Source organism: Scomber scombrus, chromosome 23 (assembly GCF_963691925.1).
Source record: "Scomber scombrus chromosome 23, fScoSco1.1, whole genome shotgun sequence".
NCBI lineage: Eukaryota > Metazoa > Chordata > Actinopteri > Scombriformes > Scombridae > Scomber > Scomber scombrus.
Genome location: NC_084992.1, coordinates 483,459 through 500,972, shown reverse-complemented (window position 1 = coordinate 500,972; position 17,514 = coordinate 483,459). Strand labels below are relative to the sequence as shown.

The following is a 17,514-nucleotide window of genomic DNA, read 5'->3' as shown; positions in this document are numbered from 1 at the left end:
AACATGGCAACAACGCTGCTGTAACCGTTACAGACAACAAACCTGCGATATTTAGCTCGTTTTAAACATGATTTAGCTTTAGTTAGTTAGTTAGTTTATTTGTTAGTTAGTTTATTTGTTAGTGAGTTTATTTGTTTATTTTAAAGAATGACCGACAGGCCAAAGTACTTCACCCCCAGAGAGGTTTCCACTCACAACACCGCAGAGGACCTTTGGGTGTCTTTATTAGGAAAGGTGTGTGACCTGACCCCGCTGATGACGCAATACAAAGGTGAGAGCTCACCTGTATACTACATCACTCATAATACTGTAATACTTTAACTACATCACTCATAATACTGTAATACTTTAACTACATCACTCATAATACTGCAGTACTTTAACTACATCACTCATATAGTGTATATCATGTATAAAAAGAGATTTCCCCTCCAGATGTGTAATTATACTAACTGTTTAAATGTCACAAAGCTCAAATGATAAAAATGTCACAACTTAAGACATAACGATGACAGAAAAGTCCAAATAAAGTACAGCTTCCTCTAAACTGTACTTCATTACTTTCTGTTACTGGACATACACAACATATAATATGAGCTCATTTGCTTCATTACAAAGATGAAGCGCCAATGATAACTGTCCATGTTGAGGGTTAACAGCTGCACTAAGTGAACCGGCTCAGAGTAAAGAAGATTTTTTTCTCTAAAATGTCAGAAAAACAATAAATCTGGAGAATAAACAAAAGATAATGAAAAATAATGAGTCGCAGCCTTGTAGCACAAATCTGCTTCTTCTGTTTCACATCATCACAACCTGAATACTCTGGATGTTCTTGATGCTTCAACACTTTCTCTCCACTTTTATTGTTATATTTGACACGTTAAAGTTTAAATTCACAGGAAAATGTTTGATTTATAAAAGTGTAACATATAGTATATCTGTGTGTCCCGGCAGGTGACGCTCTGCTGTTACCCATCATGGAGTTTGCAGGAAAGGACATCAGCTCCTGGTTCGACCCCGACACCAAAGACGTGAGCGCCAACCACCCAACCAACCAATCAGAGACCATCATTCAGTCCTTCAGCTGTGCTCCTGGTTCACCTGCACTGTGTGTGTCCTCAGATCCTGAGATACGTTCACCCGCTCACTAACTGTGTGAGGTACTACACCCCCAGGGGGCGCTTCATACACGTTCCCCCCGCCGGGCCTCGCTCTGACTGGGTCAGCGTGGTGGGTCCGCCCTGGTGGAAGGACCAACGCTACGAGGTGGGACTGCTGTCGGCGAAGACCAGGTGGATACGAGTCATCAACACGCTGACGTCTCAGGAGCAGCAGCTAGAGGTGAGATTAATGTTAGGTTTAACCCTCCTGTTGTCCTCGAGTCAAGGAAGGAAGGTAGGAAGAAGGAAGGAAGGAAGGGAGGGAGGACGAAGGAAGGAAAGGGGGGAGGGAGGAAGGAAGGGACGGAGGAAGGAAGGAAGAAGGAAGGAAAGGAGGGAGGGAGGAAGAAAGGGAGAGAAGAAGGAAGAAGGAAGGAAGGAAAGGAGGGAAGGTAGTAGGAAGGAGGGAGGGAGGGAGGGAAGAAACAAGGAAGGAGGGAGAAAGGAAAAGAGGAAGAGATAAAGGAAAAGAGGAAGGGAGGAAGGAAGGAAATAAGGACAGAGGATAGAAGGAAGGGAGGAAAGAAAGAGAGAAGGAGGGAGGAAGGACAGACGGAAGGAAGGAAGGAAGGGAGGAAAGAAGGAACAGTCAAAACAGACAGGGTCAATTTGACCCGGGAGGACGACATGAAGGTTAAACTCAGCTGGAGTTATATTTGAAAAACAAAAGAACGTGTATAAGGGTCAGTGACTAATAAGTGTTGGTAAGATGATGAATTCATAAATCAGGTAAACTAGTTTAAAAAGCAGCATCAAGTTTGTTAAAATGTACATTTAGTATTTTTGTTGGTTTTATGTCATTTCTTTACCAAAACTAAGACTGAATGCTCCTGAAAATGTCAAATGGTGTAACCACAATAAATGTAAATGGTTCCTGATCTCCATGGTAACCCAGAGTAAATGTAATATTTAGAACAATAGTATTCCATTACCTTTATTTAATATAAAGTTATAATGTAAGATCATGCCAAACTAGTTGATATGGTGTTTTATTGACTATTTACTGTTTTTAAGCAAGTTGAATTATTTGGTACAAAGTTTTTATGGTTACACCACTTAGACATTTTTGCCATAATCCTCTAATATATTCTCTCTAAATGGATTAAAAGCAGAAATTTGATGCTGGGTCCACAAAAAAAGAATGTGTGAAGTTATTCATACGTTTATTTTATCATTTTAACCCTTTAAATTTAAAATAAACCACATGGAGACAAAAACACCTCACTGACCCAGATACAGTATTTCCAGAATCTTTCATACTGATGTAGACTGGATGAAAGCAGAAAGCTGTAGAACATGTTTCAGTATCTCAGTGATCAGTGATGTTAAACTGCAGACAGGAGCAGCTGATTCACCACTGTTAATGAGACTGTTTGATTACATTTGAACAAATCAGCTCCTGCCTGCAGCTGACATCACAGCAGACCATCTGATGAGCTTTAACTTGTTTCAAACAGGCTGAGATGTTGCTGCCACATCAGGAAAAACACACTGAGCTGATTAAATGCAGCTGAAGGGGAAAAAAACCTCAGAGATCCACTTTAAAAACAGAGACGTCACTCTGGACAATATTCACTGAAACAGTCTCACTGCAGCCGAAATGTCTGAAAGAAGATAATGTTGCAGCCAAAATGAAAACTACTGATAAACGTGAGCTGTGGTTTGTCGTCAGGTGTGTTCGGAGGAGACTCTGGCTGAGATCCTGCAGCGTTACCTGAGCTACAACTCTCACGCCTGCAGCTACACCTGGAAGTACGACGGAGCCAGTCTGGACATGCGCGCCACGCTCAGCGAGAACAACGTCCCTGATGACGACCAGCAGCTGGAGCAGCTGCGTCTGGACCGGGACCTCTTCACCCCCGCCATCCTCCTCTACTTCAACGATGACCTCACTGAGGGATGAACTCTGACCTCGCTCTGACCTCACAGACACTGACTGTCTCCTGCTTACTGAAGGAGAGGCAGGATATTTGTTTTGTGGCTCGTACCTCAGGAACAGTTTAACATCTTTAAACTCTGACTTTAATGTTCCTGATTTGATTTTAATCTCAGGATTTGAAATTAGGCTTAAAACTGTTTCTGTTTTTTACTAAAACACACTTAATACTTAATAAAGCATTTGTAAAGACAGTGTGTTAACCCTCATGTTGTCTTCCTGTCAACATGTGACTTTTGTACTCCTGGATCAAAATTGACCCGTTTTGGTTTGAGTGTTGATGAGGTTTATATTTAGACATTTTTAGCCAACTTCATTCTAATTTAGGGTTTACAGATAGTTTTGTAAATCCTGGTAAATCCTTGTTGATGATGCTGGGAGGGTTAAATGTCATTGCTCAGAATAACAAAGTGCAGACAAACAAAAAGAGGAACTACTGTCTAAAAATACAAAACACGACGAGTCAGCAAAAAAAAAGTTGTTTTTACTCTAATCTCAGACGGTTATGAATGAAGATAGATAGATAGATAGATAGATAGATAGATAGATAGATAGATAGATAGATAGATACATAGATAGATAGATAGATAGATAGATAGATAGATAGATAGATGATTGATTGATTGATTGATAGATAGATAGATAGATAGATAGATAGATAGATAGATAGATAGATAGATAGATAGATAGATAGATAGATAGATAGATAGATAGATAGATAGATAGTTGGATGGATAGATAGATAGAGCTACTACTGCTGCACTGTTGATCTCTGGTTTGGAGTGAAATACTCGACAGCTATTGGTTGAAACTGGGTCGTGGGAAAGAGGAAAGAGGAATTATCTAGCTCTATTTACTGTACTTTATTATGTTTCTTTCTTTCTTTCTTTCCCTTCACCTGCTGGGAGGTCGGATGTAGACTTTCTCACGCCTCCTTATCTGGTCTGTGCTGGTCTTGCTTTCCTCTTCCAGCCTTGACTTTTTTAAACAGATAACAAACATCAGAATGACTTCAGCGTAAAAACCAGACTAAAGTCTCTCAGCTGAGATTCAGCATTATTATATTGGTAGTAGTTGTATTTAATGTCAATATAATTATGTTCAATATGTCTAATAATTCGTTATTTCCCTCATAATTGTTATTAAATTTGTTTTTTAGTAAGTTTGATCTTCTGACTTTAATCTAGCGCCATCGTCTGGTCAAGTCTTTTAACCTTTGTGTCGTCCTCCCTGGTCAAATTGACCCCGTCTGTTTTGACTGTTCCTTCCTTCCTTTCCTCCCTCCCTCCCGCCCTCCTTCCTTCCTACCTTCCTTCCTTCCCTCCTTCCTTCCTCCCTCCCTCCTTTCCAGTACTTACTTACTTATACTTATACTTTATTACTTTATATTCCAAGCTGGGAAATTACAGTGTAGCAGCAGCATTACACAGACACATAGTGACGATACAGTGACGATAACAACATATAGTATAATGATATAAAGAATAAGAATATTTTAAAACATACATACATAATAAAATAGCAAAATAGCAATAGTAAATAAAATAAAATGTAATGTACAAAAGTATATACAACAGATTGGCAGTGTTGATTTTAGTGCAAAGTTTTTAGCTGTTATTATGCAGTGTGATGGCATGAGGCAGGAAAGACTTCCTGTATCTGTCCCTTCGACAGCGGAGCTGGAGCAGCCTGTGTGATGGAGAGGGTGCTGGTCATTGTCCATGATGGAGAGGGTGCTGGTCATTGTCCATGATGGAGAGGGTGCTGGTCATTGTCCATGATGGAGAGGGTGCTGGTCATTGTCCATGATGGAGAGGGTGCTGGTCATTGTCCATGATGGAGAACAGTTTATTCAGTGTCCTCCTCTCCACCACGGTCTCCAAAGACTCCTGCCTGAGACCCAGTACAGAGCCAGCCTTCTTGATGATCTTATCAAGTCTGTTGGTGTCGCTGGCTCTGATGCTGCTGCCCCAACACACAACAGCAAAGAAAATGGCGCTGGCAACAACAGACTGGTAGAAGATCTCCAACATCTTGCTGTTAACATCCAGGTGACTGTTGAAGATAAAAAAAATAGTCATCTGAATATGTTATACACTGATCAATCAATGCTTTATTAAACTCTTCACTAACAAAGACCACGCCAACTTAGATATGAGTTTAAAGATTTATTACGACAAAAGTAGAAGGGTAAGAGTCTCTGTTCGGCAACTTAGTTATAAAACTTAATGAATGATTCCCGTGGAGTATGTTTTGAATTTGCTGTACATGTAAGTTCATTTAGAGGAAGTGTTGACTGAGGATGGTTTTCTATTGCGAAAAACTGCTACAATAAAAAGGGAAGTAGTGTGAATCACTGGAGACAGAACCAATCAGACTCCTCAGCAGAGACCTGCAGCTGTGAAAAATGTTATGAAACGTTTGGGCCAGATCCAGATCAATTTCCGAAATGATGACCGGACAGTTTGTTGATTAAAGGGCGGAACTGAGCTGGAAATTTGCAAATGTGAAACCTGCATAAGAAACCTTCTTATTTCTGCCGACGTTGGACGAATCTTCAGCTCAGGATACATCGTGTTGTTTCATCTTCTGTCCTGCTGGACTGTTTCAGACGCTTTAACGAGGTGAGGAACCTTTTTTCTCCTGTCATTTGCTGTGAGTGACTTCTTCCAATGAGGTCTGATGTAGTTATCTAAATTATGAAGCTTAAATAGATGTTTGGTTTTATTACTTTATGAGGAGACGAGATAACAACCGTTGGATTTATGTACAGACAGAATATAATGAAATAGTAAAACGGTCTAAATTAGGTTCCAGGAAGATTTTACCTCCAAAAAGTCCTTGCTGGAGGAAGGTGGAGGTGGTGGAAGGGAAGACCTCTGATTGGTCGAACACACACAGATGGCTGCTTCAACCTTCATTCATAAAACAAGGAAGGTCTTTCATATCATTTAGGACATTCTCTTCATTTGTTAACTTTAACCCTCCTGTTGTCCTCAAGTCAAGGAAGGAAGGGAGGAAGGAAGGATGGAAGGGAGGAAGAAGGAAAGAAAGGAGGGAGGAAGGAAGGATGGAGGGCAGGAAGAAGGAAGGAAAGGAGGAAGGAGGGAGGAAGGAAGGAAGAAAGGAAGGAAGAAGGAAGGAAAGGAGGGAGGAAAGAGGACTCGAGAACAACAGGAGGGTTAAAACAGTTTGGCAGCTTGTGTTGCCAGTGAATAGTAATCCATTCATTATAATCATCCCTGATGGGACACCAGACAGTATATTTGTCAGTATTACGTGTTAATATTATATATTTCAGATATTTTGAAGTTTAATCTGTTAAATTCTTGACTGTAGTTTGGTTGACAGTGAATCAGCTCAGACTCAGAGACTCAATGTCTTCACCCTACGTCACCATGACCAACGACTACCCTCATGACAACCAGGTGGACAACAGCGCCTTTTGGGCCAAAGGTATCTGTGTGACTGTGACTTTATGAACTGTAACTTCACCTTTACACCATCATGGGTCCTGAACAGTGTCTCCACCGGTCTGCCTGTTAGAGACTCTGCTTGTCCTCCTCTCAGGCATCTCCAGGTACAGACGCTGGTTGTTTCCTGGTCTGACGGCTGCAGTCATCCTGATTGTGATCATAGCATTGGGAGCCAGCAGTGAGCACGCACAAACACACACACACACACACACACACACACACACAATAACAGCATGTAAAATATATTAATGTATGCTCTGGTGGAAGAAGTATTCAGATTATTTACCGAAGTAGAAGTACGTTATGTCCCGACAAGAAAAATATCTAGTGTGTATAACAGTGTGTGTGTGTATGTGTGTGTGTGTGTGTGTGTGATCAGACACAAGGACGTCGAATCGCCTGGGGTCCATGGAGCAAACTGTTTCCAACCTGACTGATATCATCCAATCACTGAACACCTCACTGCATCACGCTCAAGGTAACACACACACACACACACACATACACACACACACACACACACACACACACACACACACACGAAAACGCCATGTAGACAGATTTACAACTATATATGTAATACTTGGTTTACCTTTACTGCAGTAGAAGTACCAATAATGCAATGTAGAAATACTACTCAAAGTAAAAGTTCTGCATGGAAAATCCTACCACAGTAAAAGTACTGCAGTATTATGAGTGATGTAGTATGCAGTATTACAGTAAAAGTACTGCAGTATTATGAGTGATGTAGTATGCAGTATTACAGTAAAAGTACTGCAGTATTATGAGTGATGTAGTATGCAGTATTACAGTAAAAGTACTGCAGTATTATGTATTAACATGCTTTTCTGTCATTTGAGCAGCTGAAGAAACTCGCCAGCTGAAGTTTGCTGTAGAGAAAAACAATGACCAGCTGGCCTCAGGTCTGTCTGACTTACTGTGCAGTATAATATTTCATCTTGTATAAACTCTAATCTCTTATAAACTGTATTGGTTCTGTTTGCATGTTCAGTGTCGGATGCGTTGAAGCAGCTGTCAGTGCTGGAGAACCTCAGCAAGAGCGTCAACACACTCAAATGTTCCCTTGAACGCATCATCAACAACAGTAGGTACACACATTAACCCTCCTGTTGTCCTCGAGTCAAGGAAGGAAGGGAGGAAGGGAGGAAGAAGGAAGGAAGGGAGGAAGAAGGAAGGAAAGGAGGAAGGAAGGAAGGAAGGTAGGAGGGAGGAAGGTAGGGGGGAGGAAAGAAAGAGAGAAGGAGGGAGGGAGGAAGGGAGGAAGGAAAGGAAAGAAGGAAGGAAGGAGGAAGGAAAAGAAGGAGGGAGGGAGGGAGGAAGGAAGGACAGAAGGAAGGAAGGAAGGAAAGAAAGAAGGAAGGAAGGAAAGGAAGGATGGAAGGACGGAGGAAAGAAGGAAGGAAGGTAGGAGGGAGGGAGGAAGGAAGGACAGAAGGAAGGAAGAAAGGGGAATGGAAAAAGGAAAGAAGGAAGGGAGGAAAGAGAGAGGAAAGGAAGAAGGAGGGAGGGAGGAAGGAAGGAAGGGAGGAAAAAGGAAGGACGGAACAGTCAAAACAGACGGGGTCAATTTGACCCGGGAGGACGACACGAAGGCTAAGTCACCTGTATCTGTACCGGTATCTGTACCTGTACCTGTACCTGTATCTGTACCTGTATCTGTACCTGTATCTGTACCTGTACCTGTATCTGTACCTGTACCTGTACCTGTACCTGTACCTGTACCTGTATCTGTACCTGTACCCGTACTTGTACCCGTACCTGTACCTGTATCTGTACCTGTATCTGTACCTGTACCTGTACCTGTACCTGTACCTGAACTTGTACCTGTATCTGTACCTGTACCCGTACCTGTACCCGTACCCGTACCTGTACCTGTACCTGTACCTGTACCTGTACCTGTACCTGTACCTGTCTGTCTCTCAGGCTCAGCAGCTGGTGGCTGTTGTCCTCTGGGTTGGGATCGGTCGGAGTCCAACTGTTATTACTTCAGCAGCGATTACCTTTCCTGGAACGAATCCAGAAACTGGTGTGACCAACATGGAGCTCACCTGGTCATCTTCCTCTCTAGCAAGGAATGGGTGAGACAGCCGGCCTGATCTCAGCACAGTGTTCCCAGTGTTCCCAGTGTGTGTTAACCAGGCGGGGAGTTCCGGTCCTCTGAAATGAGGCCAACGAGGAAGTAACTTAAAACTGCATTCTATCAAAAGGCCACCAGGGGGCGACCGTTTTGGTGTCAAAAGGACTTCCGTCTCTATACAAGTCAATGGAGAATTCACCAACTTCTCACTTGATTTCTAACCTCAGTAAACGTTTTCAAAATGTGTTTATGGTCTCAATCGCTAGTTTAAAGCCTTCTTCAATGCAGTATGATGTTCATTTGGGACATTTTGGCCTCCCTGATTTTATATGTGACGATAAAGCAGGGTATGCATTAGGGCGTGGCTACGTGGTGATTGACAGGTTGATTGGTTCACAGGTTCAGGAGGGCGCCTCATGCTCCTCCTGATGCCCATATAAGTAGAATCCCTGTTTTTATTTTTCCCGGCATGCACCGGAAATTTTCAAGATGGCGCTGCTCAGATCCGATACTATTGGCCTCCGAGCAGCAGTCCACAAACCAATGGGTGACGTCACGGATGTTACGTCCATTTCTTATATACAGTCTATGGTGTTAACCAGGTGTCCATATGAACAGTAAAGAGGGTTTCCTCTCTGTAATCATTCCTCCTGTTTATATCAACAGTGTTCAGTGATGGAGGACTGTATCCACAGTGTGTCATTTAAACGTTTCTTTCTTATCTTCCTCTTTTTTATTTTCTTTCTTTCAGTCTTTTCTTTCTTTTGTTCTTTCTTCCTCTTCTTTCTTTCTTTTCAGACAGCTGAAGCTTTATATTAGCTTCAGATCAACTTTTAAATCCATGTTTCCACAGAAGGAGGACTGTGGATATAGTCCTCCATCACTTCCATTGTAAACATTATGAAGGGATCTTCTAATGGTCAGTATGAACAGGAGGAATCATTAGACACACATAAACACACTGAATGTTCATTTCGGCTCCTGACTGTTGGTTTAAGCCAGACGGTAACAGAATGATAACATGCAGAACATTACATGATAAAGGTTATATACATTCAGAGAATATTTGGTTCAAGAAGCTAAAACAAGATGGAGCTAACAAGATGTTAACAGCCTCAAGGGATATGCCACCAGCGTCATGACATCATGTAACGTAACAGAAATAGAGTTGATGTCTCTCTGCTGTCTGTCCAGGACTTCGTGAGCCAGCATGCTAATCATGTGTGGTACTGGGTTGGTCTGAGTGACTGGAGAACAGGAAAGTGGGAGTGGGTCAACCAGACACCGTACATCATGGATCGCAAGTAAGCTCACGTCTTTATTTTGCCTTTCAAACTATGTAACCATCACTGCCTAAATACTTCCATGTGTCCTTTAAGTTAGCAATACATCCACTAGAGGGCAGGTCAGAGTCACCTTTTACCTTTTTAACCCTCCTGTTGTCCTCGAGTCAAGGAAGGAAGGGAGGAAGAAGGAAGGAAGGAAAGGAGGGAGAAAGGAAGGGAGGAAAGGAAAGAAGGAAGGGAGGAAGAAGGAAGGAAAGGAGGAAGGGAGGGAGGAAGAAGGAAGGAAAGGAGGGAGGAAGGAAGGAGGGAAGGAAAGAAGGAAGGGAGGAAGGAAGGAAGGAAAGAAGGACAGAGGAAAGAAGGAAGGAAGGAAGGTAGGAGGAAGGATGGAAAGAAGAACAGAGGAAAGAAGGAAGGGAGGAAGGTAGGGGGGAGGAAAGAAAGAGAGAAGGAGGGAGGGAGGAAGGGAGGAAGGGAGGAAGGAAAGGAAGGAAGGAAGGAAGGGAGGAAAGAGAGGAAGGAAAGAAATAGAGAAGGAGGGATGGAGGAAGGAAAGAAGGAAAGGAGGAAAGACAGAGGAAGGAAAGAAAGAGAGAAGGAGGGAAGAAGGACAGACGGAAGGAAGGAAGGAAGGAAGGAAGGAAGGAAGGAAGGAAGGAAGGAAGGAAGGAAGGAAGGAAGGAAGGAAGGAAGGAAGGAAAGAAGGAATAGTCAAAACAGACGAGGTCAGTTTGACCCGGGAGGACAACACGAAGGTTAAACATGTTCTGTACCGCGTCTTTGTTGTTTCTGTGCTTTCCAGGCATTGGGTTCCCGGTCAGCCTGACAGCTCCACTGAGCACGGCCGCGGTCACGGAAACGAAGACTGCGCTCACCTGCACACGAGCGGACGCCTCAACGACGGGCACTGCTCCACCCGCATGAGCTACATCTGCCAGTCACTCAGTCGGAGCACCTAAACAGAGAAACTGGGTTAAAATCAGGTGGGGAGTTCCGGTCCTCTGCAATGAGGCCAACGTGGAAGTAACTTAAATTTTCAAGATGGCGCTGCTCAGATCCGATACTATTGGCCTCCGAGCAGCAGTCCACAAACCAATGGGTGACGTCACGGATGTTACGTCCATTATATATACAGTCTATGGTTGAGCTACAAATTTCACAAAATCAAAGAGTGAAAAAGTTGCTGAGTAGGCTTTTGTCTGATTGTAACTTCTGTTGTTGCTTTTTAAAACTTTCTTTACTTGTTGATTGAGTAATAAAAATATGGCAAACGGATTTATAATCAACAGTTCTTCATTGCATTGGTTCTAGATTGAATGTCTTCAATTCATCTTGATAATAAAGCATGTAAATAAATCTCTTTTCTGTATGATCTTATTGGTAAAAACTGACTCAGTATTTCAGAGAGAATTTGAAGCTTTTTTCTTGTCAGTCATACTTTAAGATATCTCAACATCAATACGTGGGAGCTGCTGATTGGTGCTGCTCGTCCTGCTCATCAAAACATTTCAGACGCGTTCTCTACAATACATAACCCCCCCTCCCTTTAAATGATGGTACAGTCCTTCTGTTTAAAACGCTGCAAATGCTGTTTTGTTTGAGGTGGAGTTTTTTTTTCTAGTTGTTGATATAGTTTAGTTTAGCCTGACACACACACACACACACACACACACACACACACACACACACACACACACACACACACACAGACACACACACACACACACACACACACACACACACACAGACACAGACACACACAGACACACACACGTCATGTTTTCCAGTTCAAAGTTCGTTTGGTGGGCAATGACCGCTCAGCTCACTGATTAGAGAGTTCGACTGTCTGTTAGTGAAGAAGAAGAAGAAAAAGAAGAAGAAGAAGAAGAAGAAGAAGAAGAAGAAGAAGAAGAAGAAGAAGAAGAAGAAGAAGAAGAAGAAGGAGTCACAGAGGTTGAAGGAGCAGACATCACCATGACGACTGAATACCACGATGACACTGAAGACGAGAGCAGCTCCTTCTGGAACAAAGGTAAACCTGTCTGTCCTTCAACCTGCAGAGACACTCAGATCCTTCACTAATACTACAAATGAGAAAAATACTCCATTACATGTAAAAGTACTGCAGTATTATGAGTGATGTAGTACGCAGTATTACAGTAAAAACTAAGTTCTGATACACAAATGTGTTTTCAGTTTTTGGACTTTTTCTCTAATCTTTGATTGTTGCTGAAATATTGGATCATTTGAACATTTATTGAAATGAAAGCATGTGAGAAGTTTAGAGGGAAAAAATCACTATTTGGTGGAGCTGTTAACAACTCATAGACATCTGAAATGTGAGCCGACTACACACTGCTTTTTGGTTTCATCTTTAACAATGTGTTGTATTTTAAAAGCTTGTTATACTATCCATTGTGTCAGATGTAAATGTCAGATTAAAGACTCACCTGTCTGTCTGTCAGAACCGTCTCCTGTCTCCTTCGCCGGTGTCTCCAGGCTCAGACGCTGGTTGTTTCCTGGTTTGGCGGCTGCATTCATCCTGATTCTTATCATAGCTGTGGGAGCCAGCAGTGAGCACACACACACACACACACACACACACACACACACACACACACACAAACACACAATGTAGATATGCTATTTAAATGTCTGTAATGACCTAATTACTGCTGCACTGTCCATATTTACATGCGTGTGTATGTGCAGACACAAAGACGTCAAACCGTTTGTGGTCCATGGAGAAAACTGTCGCCAACCTGACTGATTCACTGAGTGCCGCACTGCAGCTCACCTCAGGTAACACACCTGTCTGTTCCTGTAGTCAGAGAAGGTTGTATAATGGCGCTTTTCCACTACACAGCATGACTCGACTCGACTCGACCGAGCCGATACTAAATGTGACCTCACCAGACTGCCGGCCACTGATTGGTCAGAGAGTCACTGGAAGAGTCATGAGCATGACGTAGTAAGAAGTAAAGACGGAAGAAAGGAAAATAAGACAAGAAGGAAGGTAGGAAGGAAGGAAGAAAGGGAGCGATGAGGGAAGGAAGAAAGAAAGGAAGGAAAGATGGAAGGAAGGAGTGACAGACGAATGGAAGGAAGGAAGGACGGAAGAGAGGAAAATAAGACAGGAAGGACAGAGGGAAGGAAGGAAGAAAAGATGGAAGAAAGGGAGGAAGGAGGGAAGGAAGAAAGGGAGGAAGGAAGGAAGGAAGGAAGGAAGGAAGAGAAGACAACAAGGAAACTGGGCCGACGTCTGACACAAGAATCAAACCCGGCATTTAAATACCAACAACAGCGTTACAGCGATTTGTTTCTCTTCTCTTGCTTTGTGTGAGTCAGAAAGCCTCATACAGCAGCAAGTACACTATCGCCTCCATGTCCTCCATTGTTTATGTGTTTTGTGTCACGTATAAAACGATGTCAAGGCAGTTTAATGCAGCGTTGCTATGACGACCCCGCTCACGTTGAGGAGGAACTATAGTAATGGAAAAGGTTCCTGGTACCGTGTCGAGTCCAGTCGAGTCGTGCTGGAACTGTGTAGTGGAAAAGCGCCATAAGAGATGATAATGGACTCGTAGGTGAATAAATAAAATAAGGGGCTGTTATGAGGAGAATCGGCTCAGTATCCTTCTTCAGAACCTCCTGGTCTTCTGTTCCAGATTCAGTTAAAGAAGTTAACCGGATGAAGTTTGCTGTGGATAATAACAGGGACCAGCTGTCTTCAGGTGTGACAATACTTCCTACCTGAGCATCACAGTTATAATAACTGTAATGTATTAACACTGTGTTCATCTATGTTGTGTATGTGTGTGTTTGTGTTCAGTATCGGAGGCCCTGAAGCAGCTCTCAGTTCTAGACACTCTTAGTAGGACGGTCGCTACACTCAAATGTTCCTTCGAACGCTACATGAACAATGGTACTCACACACAAACACACTTGTTCCCACTTTCCCAGAAATGTTTTCACTCCCTAGACACGCCCACACTTCTCAAAAAAAGGCTCATTCTTCTTACATGTCCCCTTTTCCCCCAAAAAAGGATAATTTTTGACATCATCCCACTTTCCCAGAAATGTCCCCACTTTTTGAAAATGCATTTGCTTTCTAAAACTGTCCGAACATTTCAGAATATCTATAGTCTTGAAACGTTTCCTCATTTTCAAACATACTCCCCACTTCCGCAAAAAAGTTTAAAAAAATGTCTCTTACTCAAAATATTCTTAATTTTTCAAAAGTTCCCACATTAACCTTTGTGTCGTCCTCCCTCGTCTGTTTTGACTGTTCCTTCTTTCCTCCCTTCCTTCCTTCCATCTGTCCTTCCTCCCTTTCTCCTTCTCTCTTTCTTTCCTTCCTTCCTCCCTTCCTCCTTCTTTCCTTCCCTCCTTCCTTTCCTTCCTCCCTTCCTTCTTTCCTCCCTCCCTCCTTCTCCCTTTCTTTCCTCCCCCCTAACTTCTTTCCTCTGTCCTTCTTTCCTTCCTTCCTCTTTTCCTTTCTCCCTCCCTCCCTCCCTCCTTCCTTCTTTCCTCCCTCCCTCCTACCTTCCTTCCTTCCTTATTTCCTCCATCTTTCCTTCCTTTCCTGCCTCCCTTCCTTCTTTCCTTTCCTCTCTTCCTTCCTCCCTCCTTTCCTTTCCTTCTTCCTCCCTCCCTTCCTTCCTCCCTCCCTCCTTTCCTTCCTTCTTCCTCCTTTCCTTCCTTCTTCCTCCCTTCCTTCCTTCCTTCCTCCCTACCTCCCTCCTTTCCTTCCTTCTTCCTCCCTTCCTTCCTTGACTCGAGGACAACAGGAGGGTTAAAGAATGATTTCTCTCTCTTTACCTTTTGACCTGTGTGTCTCTCAGGCACAGCGGGGGCCGCCTGTTGTCCTGTGGGTTGGAACGTGTTCACCACCAGCTGTTATTACTTCAGCAAGGTAACGATGTCGTGGCATGATGCCAGAGACTGGTGCAATGGACGTGAGTCTCACCTGGCCATACTCAACACTGACGAGGAATGGGTGAGACAATCTGTCCGTCTGTCTCAGCTTATTTTTCTTTTTGCCTTTGCTGCTGTTTTTCCACAAATGTGTAATTTCAGATATAAGAAAAACTAGTAGTGGTCTGTGGTGGACTTGAAGGGAACGGTGTCATCTGCATAGAAATATATATCACCTACATAGAAATAGATATCATCTGCATAGAAATAGATATCACCTACATAGAAAGAGATATAATCTGCATAGAAATAGATATCATCTGCATAGAAATAGATATCATCTGCATAGAAATAGATATCACTTACATAGAAACAGATATCACTTACATAGAAATAGATATCATCTGCATAGAAATAGATATCATCTGCATAGAAATAGATGTCACCTGCATAGAAATAGATATCGTCTGCATAGAAATAGATATTGTCTGCATAGAAATATATATCATCTGCATAGAAATAGATACAATTTGCATATAAATAGATATCACTTACATAGAAACAGATATCATCTGCATGTAAATATATATTACAGTGTTAGGTTGGAAAGAAACCAAATTCTTTAGCCCACCTTTATCCACATTTTGGGGAGTCTCATAAAATGACGTCAGCTCCAGCTAAATGTCTGCTTGTGTGTCTCTGACTGGTTGTCTCTCTGGTCCAGGACTTTGTGACGGGTCACACCACGGGCGCCTTCCACTGGGTCGGCCTGACCGATGAGAGAACAGGGAGATGGGAGTGGGTCAACCAGACACCGTACATCATTAACCGCAGGTTGGCCTGTCTGTCATCAGTCTCTCTTTGTAGAAACGGCAGAGATTTTTAAAATGAATCTTCAAACCTTCAATCTAGAAACAGAAAACAAGCAGAAGAGTTTATAAAGTGCTTTGACACACAAAGCAAGGAAGTACAATACAAAGCAAAGACATACAACGCAGAGCAGTAACAAGGCCGACATTAAGATGAAGCTAGAAAATGAAATACAGTAGGGAGATGATGAAAGTTTAATAAAAAAAATAAAGTAATATAATATAAAGTAAAATAAAAAGATAGTAACAATGAAAAAACAACATCAGGTAAAAGCTAGTTTGTAGATATGAGTTTTAAGATTTGATTTAACCTTCGTGTCGTCCTCCCGGGTCAAATTGACCCCGTCTGTTTTGACTGTTCCTTCTTTCCTCCATTCCTTCCTTCCATCTGTCCTTCCTTCCTCCCTCCCTCCTTCTTTCCTTCCCTCCTTTCCTTCCTCCCTTCCTTCTTTCCTCCCTCCCTCCTTCTCTCTTTATTTCCTCCCCCCTACCTTCCTCCCTTCGTTCTTTCCTCTGTCCTTCTTTCCTTCCTTCCTCCCTTCCTTCCTTCCTCCCTCCCTCCTCCCTTCTTTCTTCCCTCCCTTCCTCCTACCTTCCTTCGTTATTTCCTCCCTTCCTTCCATCCTTCCTTCCCTTCTTCCTCCCTTGACTCGAGGACAATAGGAGGGTTAATTAATAAGTTGTTTGGTTGGTTTATGTAAAATAATCAGAAAATAATGAAAATAATGATAAATAACACAAACTGAACTAATATAATTACGCTCAAATCACATTTAACGCTTTAACTCCTACAATCCCAGACATGTGAACACATTTTTAGACCTTGAGTACCTGACCTTGTTTTAACCCTCCTGTTGTCCTCGAGTCAAGGAAGGAAGGAAGGAAGGAAGGAGGAAGGAAAGGAGGGAGGATAGAAGGAAGAAGGAAGGAAAGGAGGAAGGAATGGGGGAGGAAGGAAGGAAGGAAAGGAAAGGAAAGGAGGGAGGGAGGAAGGAAGGAAAGGAGGGAGGAAGGAAGGAAGGAAAGGAGGAAGGAAGGAAAGGAGGAAGGAAGGAGGGCAAGAGGGAGGAAGGAAGAAGGAAGGAAATGAGGGAGGAAAGAAGGAAAGGAGGAAGGAAGGAAGGAAGAAGGAAGGAAATGAGGGAGGAAGGAAGAAAGGAAGGAAGAAGGAAAGAAAGGAGGAAGGAAGGAGGGAGGAAGGAAAGGAGGGAGGAAGGTAGGGGGGAGGATAGAGAGAAAGAAGGAGGGAGGGACGAAGGACAGACGGAAGGAAGGAAGAAGGAAGGAAAGAAAGAACAGTCAAAATAGACGGGGTCAATTTGATCCGGGAGGATGACACAAAGGTTAATGACAGTACTCAGATATTACAGCAGTACTCTGGCGCCATCTGGTGTCCAACATTAATCACAGCTGTCTTTAAGCACACATTAAAGAGGACCCTGCAGTGTTAATGTTTGATCTCTTGTCTCAGGCGCTGGATGCCCGGTCAGCCCGACAGCTGGACACATCACGGCCTCGGCCGCGGAGACGAGGACTGCGCTCACTTGCACAATGATGGACGCCTCAACGATCTGCACTGCTCCACCAAGATGCGTTACGTCTGCCAGAGACACGGCCAGCGCAGCTAATCGGCGGCGCCAACGCCATACAGGCTCCGCCCACAACACACTGCTTGCATCACGTGTTCATCCACTGCACACTGTAATAACACAACATTAAATCATTTGATCTCAACAAACTGCAGCGTGTCTCTGTGTGTGTGTGTGTGTGTC

General features: G+C 43.0%; 4 protein-coding genes and 1 long non-coding RNA gene across 8 annotated transcripts in view; 4 read left to right on the top strand and 1 right to left on the bottom strand.

Moving 5' to 3' along the window:
• The window catches only part of LOC134006094 (zinc finger protein 271-like), a 100,395-nt gene that overhangs the window by 35,089 nt on the left and 47,792 nt on the right, over window positions 1–17,514 (top strand). The gene's annotated exons all lie outside the window — the stretch shown is intronic.
• LOC134006154 (cytochrome b5 domain-containing protein 1) lies at window positions 148–3,063 on the top strand. The gene is made up of 4 exons (XM_062445246.1): window positions 148–271; window positions 955–1,031; window positions 1,123–1,341; window positions 2,833–3,063. Exons 1-4 carry the CDS (start codon window positions 148–150, stop codon window positions 3,061–3,063), a joined length of 651 nt encoding a protein of 216 aa, XP_062301230.1.
• On the bottom strand, window positions 4,455–10,929 carry LOC134006168 (uncharacterized). Of its 4 annotated transcripts, XR_009927912.1 has the most exons (6): window positions 10,832–10,929; window positions 8,502–8,750; window positions 6,592–6,719; window positions 5,925–6,011; window positions 5,623–5,801; window positions 4,455–5,151 (listed from the first exon to the last, which is right to left on the bottom strand). It is a non-coding gene; the product is annotated as an uncharacterized LOC134006168 (long non-coding RNA). The 4 variants fall into 4 exon arrangements; XR_009927911.1 differs by having other exon boundaries at window positions 4,455–5,801; XR_009927913.1 differs by having other exon boundaries at window positions 4,455–5,801; window positions 8,642–8,750.
• On the top strand, window positions 5,647–11,923 carry LOC134006135 (asialoglycoprotein receptor 1-like). Its single transcript, XM_062445224.1, has 9 exons — window positions 5,647–5,720; window positions 6,436–6,552; window positions 6,667–6,750; window positions 6,952–7,050; window positions 7,436–7,495; window positions 7,585–7,677; window positions 8,517–8,671; window positions 9,865–9,974; window positions 10,759–11,923. The coding sequence occupies exons 2-9, from the start codon at window positions 6,474–6,476 to the stop codon at window positions 10,913–10,915; spliced, it is 837 nt and encodes a 278-aa protein (XP_062301208.1). The 5' UTR covers window positions 5,647–5,720; window positions 6,436–6,473; the 3' UTR covers window positions 10,916–11,923.
• Window positions 11,788–17,480, top strand: asgr1a (asialoglycoprotein receptor 1a). The gene is made up of 8 exons (XM_062445223.1): window positions 11,788–11,988; window positions 12,422–12,529; window positions 12,669–12,758; window positions 13,625–13,690; window positions 13,789–13,881; window positions 14,801–14,955; window positions 15,598–15,707; window positions 17,214–17,480. Exons 1-8 carry the CDS (start codon window positions 11,931–11,933, stop codon window positions 17,368–17,370), a joined length of 837 nt encoding a protein of 278 aa, XP_062301207.1. The 5' UTR covers window positions 11,788–11,930; the 3' UTR covers window positions 17,371–17,480.